Raw genomic sequence first — 7,493 nt, 5'->3', positions numbered from 1 at the left:
GACCTTTTGGACAGCATACTGATACTGCTGGTCAGCTGCTTTTCTCAGTGCCTCCTTCTGAGTTCTACACTGCAAAAGAAGGAAGACGACCCTGTCTCTGCTTGGTTCCATGGTGTAACGGTTAGCACTCTGGACTCTGAATCCAGCGATCCGAGTTCAAATCTCGGTGGAACCTGCTGTCTTTGACTGGCAGTGCTCTGCAAAGAGGATCCCACGTCACAACCTTCTCTGTGGCAGCGTGTCTAGAAAGGGTGTGCTACAGTGGCCTCCTTTAACCGTGCCACAATCGCACGCCGCCTTCAAGTTAGACTAGCACTGTGTCTGAGCTGCCAAGCCTGCCTCGCCGATCTTAGTTCCTCGCCTTCCATGTAAACTTGGTCGACCACTTAACTCTGTGGTTTAGAGCGCTTGCGCTGAAAAGAGGTGTCGCTTTTGAGATGGCTCACATGGGTCACAAGAGCAGGGTAGCCGCTCATGCGGTTCACTCAAGCCTTGACATTTTTCTCAACATTGGTTTGGGATGGCTACCCAGCCAGTGGAGATTTGGCGAGTGTCCCGGAGCGGAGTGATTACAGACTGCTTACAGCGGAGAGAGGAACGTGCTTTCACTGCAGGCTTCGATCACATCCAGATCTCCAGATCCAGATTCACTCAGCAGGCGGAATGCACCTCGTCTGCCCTTAATTTAAGACCTATTCAAACTACAATTAAGACATTTATTACACTGTTCCAGAAATTTAAGCCTATTTACAGCCTTAAAATTATGAAAAGTGAATTTAAGACATTAAAGACAGGCAGAACCCTGCAATTGACCGAAATCCATCGTAGCGACGAAGAACTTTGATCCATGTGATTGAAGAGTGTGTGATGTGTGTGTTATTTTGTGTTTCAGTCTCTTCATCTTCATCATCCTCACAGACTGAGATCAGTGCAGGCCGCTCTGTGACTCTCTTCTGTCAGTTGTATTCTCTTGCTGGAGTCTCTTGTGATGATTGGATCCGTTCTGAGGGAATTGAGCTGTTCTGGGTGAATCAGGCTGGTGTTAAACTGAAGATATCAGACTCCAGATATCAGATATCAGCATCAGATCACTGTAACATCACTCTGACTACAACACTCCTGAATGAAGATCACAACAGAGAGTGGAGATGCAGTGTTACTCACAGAGATCGAGTCCAGAGCTCAGTCACATATACTGTCAAGAGTTCAGGTCAGAAAACAATCTCATGATCAGTTACTGAAGAGTCTCTGTTAGATCTGCTAATATAATGATGCTAGAGTTATCTTGTTTGTTTACTAATTAAAATATGATAATCATATTCTACAGTTTGATTCATCTGAACTAACATTCATCTTCACAGCTCGAGATGATCCAGCGTCACCAGTGATTCCAGTCCACAACACAAAATCAACTACAACGACACCAATAACTTCTACACAAGGTACAGACAAACAATGATCTTTCACTGTTCTGAGTTTCACTGGATCCTCTCTTGTTCATGTTAATAAATGCATGTAATCACTTACATTTAAATCAAAAGAGTTGTTTAATTAAATAAAGTTTAGAAGGAAAGATCTGTTAGTGTTTAAAGTTCAGATATGTACAAAGAGTTTTGTGGTAACCACTTTGCTGAACATATCATATTGTTAATGAATTCAGAAAGAGATCACATTGGAGAGAGAGATTCTTTTAAAATATCATTAGATTAGTTTCCTCCCAACACTTTGAGATTGAAATGCAATGCTAGTAGATGATATATTAATGAAGCGGTGCGAGTTCATTCATCATTTCTGTGATGTGAAGCTGTAGTATGATGTGATGTTGATGATGAACTGAACTAACAGACATGATCACAGATCCAGCAGAAACTGAAGTCAGAAGGACTGCTGGATCATTATTCAGAGGTCTTTACAAAGCTTTGATTTCATTCCCAGTTTCACAGATTGAGTCTGTTTTTTCTCTTGATTGTGTCTATCATCATCTTTCCTGCAGTGATTGTGATTATTGTTGAGTTTGCAGCGTTTGCTGCTCCTACTGTGATTCTTCTTCAGATCATCTGTGCAAGAAGAGCTGGTGAGTGTTTGAGATGATTCACATCGATCTTTAATAATCTGAGAGCTCAGTAATGATTTAGTGTTGAATTATTTTGCAGGGAGGAAGAACTCACAGCACCAGAGGAAATAGTGATGAATGCAATATTAGAACAAAATACTCTCTACAAATAACAGACCAGATTACAGCAAGATTTATCTTCATCTCAATGATATTATGGATATTTGCATGCAGCTTTCAAGGATATTTGCTCCATATACACATAATACAGTACGTGGTAGTTTTCTAGCCTTGAGTTATCTAATCCTTGCATTAAACTTTTTATAGAGGCTTTTTAAATGTTGTAATGGTCCATTTTAACTGATGATGCAACACGTCTGTTAATTATCATATTACATATTTACAGATGTATATTTTTTTATTCATTCACTGATCATTTAAATCCAGAGACAAGTCCTTACTTATGAAAATGTAAGATTTTTTCTGTATTAGCTCTCTGTGTAAACTCTTGATTACAAACATCTCAGAAATTAAAGGAAAAACGCACTATGTATTTTCTCGTGTTATTTTCCCTCCTCTCGACGCTTCACACTCCAGTCCAGCGGGGGGCGCTGTTTGAACCACCATTAACCCTCAGAGGAAGAAGATTAGTTTCACTAGTGGTGGAGAGATGAAGCTTCATGAAGCTTTTGAAGCTTTGCAGCCAGATGTGTTGAAAAGTGCTTCATTTCTGGAGGCTTTGAATGCAGGCGAGCGCCACCTGCTGGTCGATGCCAGTAACCTGCAGGAAAACATTATCAGGAGTGTGACAGCGTTAAAATGTGTGCTACATGGTTCAGAAAGACTTGATACAGTAACACACACTCTCACACAGTAAACACATGTAAAAGAATAAATAAACTCTTTGAAGTTTTTATAATGTCTCATAATTGTGTACCTTATTATTTGTAAATCAGCGGTCTCAAAGCTCTTCAGTTTAGCTCCAAACAGCTCCAACTCTCTTTATCTGTTATTGGTATTTCATCCTCTATAGATAACCATACGCTTAACAATGGAATTTAGTCTGTAGATGCATTAATTAGCATTTCCTTCCATTGTGAATGTGACCCCCATATGGCATCTGCTCATATAACATATCCTGTGAACTTATGAAGCTTCCGGCTTTGCTACCGTTAGGACGTTCTTGCTTACTGTTCTGCGCTTTGCTCCCTATTTCTGTACTCTCAGGGGGCGCAGTCGTCCTTGCGGTCGAGTTCACACAACACGATTTTCAAATTTGTCTTAAAACCCAAATACTAAGAATTAATGAATGAATTAATTGGGTTATTTCAAATTAATTGTTATATTTAAGCATTACAACAACACTAGCTACGTATAATACATAGTAGGACCATTAACAGGGATGTGCATGAGTTTTCTGAAGTGGCAATGATGACTGATAATGTAACCAGAGTTCGGTCATGATTGTAGCCTATGTGTGATGCTACTTTTTGTTGACTTCGAAACTTAGTAGCAACTCTAAAATAGTCAGATAGGGAACTTTAATTGAACGCTGTTTATTTTAGCCTATACATACGACATAATCTTTGGCAGTATTCAGCGCATATGAATGCACTAGATGTGTTTATTGTAGCAGCACGGACACACATTCACTGGGATGAGAACGCAAAAAGCACAAAAGCACAGCACAAAAACTTTCCAAAGTTGGTGCAGCCAAGTGATTTTTACTTGCAGCCTGATCTGGATTTTCTTCTGGAAAGCATTCCCATGGTTGTGCCATTCTGGGATGACAGTGATGGACTTGGACTGAGACATATGGGACAGAGCGTGGCAAAGTATCTCAACTCTCAACCATTTCATCTTTTGTCCGAATGCAAAGGGTTGGGAGGTTACAGGAACAGCTGGTATGCATTCCAGTTAGAGTAAAGAGAGCTCCTTACGGCCGGCCTGTGGAGATATTCTCTGTCCCTGGGTATCAGTTCAACCAACCCGAATAGTATGACTCGGATAAGGGGCTTCCTCGGGTTGGCCCCAGTCAGAAGTACCAGTGTGGGAGACGGTGCTCCTCCTCCTCTGGATATTTGGTTCTGAGAAGTCCAGCAGCTTCGTGTATTGAGAGTTTTCCCACTAACAGATTGCTTGGAGACCAGTTGTGATGTAATTGGGGAGGCACTGACAAAAGTGGTCTTAGGTGACCTCTACCAGAGGAATGACCTTCCAGTGGAAAGTTTGCGGGGCCCAGATCATCCAATAGGGAGCTTGGTTGACTACTGAAATATAACCCAATTCACCAAGGACTTGTTGGAGAGGAAGGGGTTTGGGTATCCAAATTGAAAAACTAACGGAATGCATAGTCGATATAAAAAACTGGATGACGAGTAATTTCTTACTGCTACATTCTGAAAAAACAGAGGTGTTAATTATCGGACCTAAAAACCCCACATGTAATAACCTAGAACATTATCTAACACTTGACGGCTGCTCTGTCAATTCTTCTTCATTAGTCAGGAACCTAGGTGTGCTGTTCGATAGCAATCTTTCATTTGAAAGCCATGTTTCTAGCATCTGTAAAACTGCATTTTTTCTTCTCAAAAGCATATTTAAATTGCGACCTATGCTCTCAACCTCAAATGCAGAAATGTTAATTCATGCGTTTATGACCTCAAGGTTAGACTATTGTAATGCTTTATTGGGTGGTTGTTCTGCACGCTTGATCAACAAACTACAGTTGGTCCAAAATGCAGCAGCTAGAGTCCTTACTAGAACCAGGAAATATGACCATATTAGCCCGGTTCTGTCAACACTGCACTGGCTCCCTATCAAGCATCGGATAGATTTTAAAATCTTGTTAATTACTTATAAAGCCCTGAATGGTTTAGCTCCTCAGTACTTGAGCGAGCTCTTATCACATTATAGTCCTCCACGTCCACTGCGTTCTCAAAACTCTGGCCGTTTGATAATAACTAGAATATCAAAATCGACTGCGGGCGGCAGATCCTATTCCTATTTAGCACCCAAACTCTGGAACAGTCTACCTAACACTGTTCGGGAGGCAGACACACTCTGTCAGTTTAAATCTAGATTAAAGACCCATCTCTTTAGCCTGGCTTACACATAACACACTAATACGCTTCTATTATTCAAATCCGTTAAAGGATTGTTAGGCTGCATTAATTAGATGAACCGGAACCGGGAACACTCCCCATAACACACGATGTACTCGTTACATCGTAAGTTGAATGGTATCTACGCTAATATTTGTCTGTTTCTTTCTTATTCTGAGATCACCGTAGCCTCCAGATCCAGTCTGTATCCAGATCAGATGGTGGATCAGCACCAAGAGATGACCTCTACAGCCCTGAACGTCAGCGGAGATCAGGACACCTAGATGACCCCCAGAGACAGATCCCCAGTGAAGACCTCGTCACCTAGACGGCCATCAGGACGAGACCACGGGAATCAGATAAGCCCTTTACACAATCTGACATGGCTGCGGTTGGAACTGAACTGCGGGTTTCGTCTGGTCAGAGGAGAACTGACCCCCGACTGAGCCTGGTTTCTCCCAAGGTTTTTTTCTCCATTCTGTCTCGGAGGGAGTTTTGGTTCCTTGCCGCTGTCGCCTCTGGCTTGCTCAGTTGAGGACACTTAATTTCTAGCGATTATCGCCGATTTGATTGCACAGATACTATTTAAACTAAACTGAGCTAGACAATGACATCTCTGAATTCAATAATGAAATGCCTTTAACTGAAAATTGAGTGTTTAATCTTATCATTATACATTACTGACACTCTATCCTCCAATTTGATACTGTTAAGTGCTTTGACACAATCTGTATTGTTAAAAGCGCTATATAAATAAAGGTGACTTGACTTGACTATCCCCCCACAGCTTTATGAGAGCAGTACAGATAGTCACTTCTGCTGGACATGATGTCTGTCATTGCCTTGAACTTGGTTTGTCCAAGTTGAAGTACTTCCCAAATGTTACACACTGGGATGAAAGCCGGCACCCTAAGGTCAAATGGAACCGGAAGGATTTCATCGAGCTTCACAAGCCCACAGAAATTCCATTTCGTATAAAGTTGCTCCTCTTCCTTTGGCACCAAAGAAACCTGCACCTGCCGCTGTTTCTCCACCACAGCAGGACCCGACAGAGGAGTTGGAGGAGGTGGCAGAAGATGTTGAGCAAGAGGTGGTCAAATGTATAGTGTGAAACGATGACAGTATAGTGATGACAGATGCAAGTATTACCGGCAGGTGGAGCCAGCTGAAGATGAGTTTCGTCGATTTAAATCCAGAGCTGAGTCATGTCCAGGCCTACCAGACATACTTGCAAAACTGTCATGATCAGTCTGTGAGCACACGTACGTTCGGCAGTTTTAAGAGAACGTGCCAGAGGCTCATGCTCGAAGAGTTAGAATTATCATTTATTTTGCATACTGACTTTCATAATGATATTCATAAAATATAGCATTTTATGACTAGTTCCAAAACAGCCTCCTTTTAGAGCATCTCTTTAAACAGTTCAGTCTGTGTCAACTAACTGAGAATCAACAGCCGTCAGAGTGACTCGAGCCGCTGTGAAATCCACCGGCTGAAGGGAAAATGTTCCATCCTCGGCGTAGGAACCCCTGCTAGAGACGTTCAGCAGGTGCAGAGTTGATGAGAGTCCAGGAACCGGGTTGGGATCCGCGGGTCTATATAAATCTGCTTTAGCTACATCAGGTTCCTCATTCCTGGTCCTGGAGAACCGCTTTACAACTCTAATTAAACACACCTGAATCATCTAATCCAGGTCTTTGAGTTTCAGCCAGGTGTGTGAATGAGGAACCCTGCTTCACATAAAATCATTGAAATAAACTCTGAATCAATGACACTAACAGTGCACTTGTAGATGGTGCAGCAGCTATAGCAAACCTTTATGCGAAAGGAAAAAGTAGAGTTTCAGTTGTAGAAAGCCAGTTAAAGAAAGAAGCGGAACTGTGATCTGAATGTGTGAGAATTCACAGCGTCATCCGTCCAAACTGGGTTCAGAGATGATCTCAGATCTGTGTGGGTTAAACCAATGCGGTCAAACTAACTGAGTCTCCACGGCCAGCAGCGACACACTTCTGAAACACTAGAACACAAACCACGACACAAAGAGACACAAGATGACCATCAGAGATGAGACGGAAAATAATGTGTGTCTGTGTGTTGATATGATTCAGTTACGTCTCGTACAAATGTGTGTGAAGACTCTCTGCTTGATCAAGCTGGAGCTGATTAATTATTTCAAACTACATTAAAAACGGTTTAATTCATTTTCTAAAAGTGAGTCATGGATAGTGGAAACCTTTTCAGCATCAAACCAGTTTTATGATTAATAACTGAATGATTGTATTTCTAGAGTTTAATGGAATGCAGGAAACTACTGAAAGAGGTGAAACTAACAGTAA

The 7,493-nt window shown here is 41.7% G+C and overlaps 1 protein-coding gene and 1 non-coding gene across 2 annotated transcripts; both read left to right on the top strand.

Moving 5' to 3' along the window:
- Positions 1 to 103: 103 nt before the first annotated feature.
- Positions 104 to 175, top strand: trnaq-cug (transfer RNA glutamine (anticodon CUG)). The gene has a single exon. It is a non-coding gene; the product is annotated as a tRNA-Gln (tRNA).
- Positions 176 to 520: 345 nt separating this feature from the next.
- LOC131535845 (uncharacterized) lies at positions 521 to 2,892 on the top strand. The gene is made up of 6 exons (XM_058768350.1): positions 521 to 770; positions 893 to 1,210; positions 1,362 to 1,442; positions 1,846 to 1,905; positions 1,994 to 2,074; positions 2,154 to 2,892. Exons 1-6 carry the CDS (start codon positions 521 to 523, stop codon positions 2,183 to 2,185), a joined length of 822 nt encoding a protein of 273 aa, XP_058624333.1. The 3' UTR covers positions 2,186 to 2,892.
- The last annotated feature ends 4,601 nt before the right edge of the window (positions 2,893 to 7,493 follow it).

The sequence above is a fragment of the Onychostoma macrolepis genome, chromosome 03 (assembly GCF_012432095.1).
Source record: "Onychostoma macrolepis isolate SWU-2019 chromosome 03, ASM1243209v1, whole genome shotgun sequence".
Classification (NCBI taxonomy): domain Eukaryota; kingdom Metazoa; phylum Chordata; class Actinopteri; order Cypriniformes; family Cyprinidae; genus Onychostoma; species Onychostoma macrolepis.
This window is presented reverse-complemented; position numbering and strand designations above follow the sequence as displayed.

Coding starts and splice junctions, on each gene's coding strand:
- LOC131535845 (XM_058768350.1), top strand. CDS start 521: ATGGCTACCCAGCCAGTGGAGATTTGGCGAGTGTCCCGGAGCGGAGTG. Junction 771..892: donor CAGCCTTAAAATTATGAAAA/GTGAATTTAAGA, acceptor TTTGTGTTTCAG/TCTCTTCATCTTCATCATCC. Junction 1,906..1,993: donor TGCTGGATCATTATTCAGAG/GTCTTTACAAAG, acceptor TCTTTCCTGCAG/TGATTGTGATTATTGTTGAG.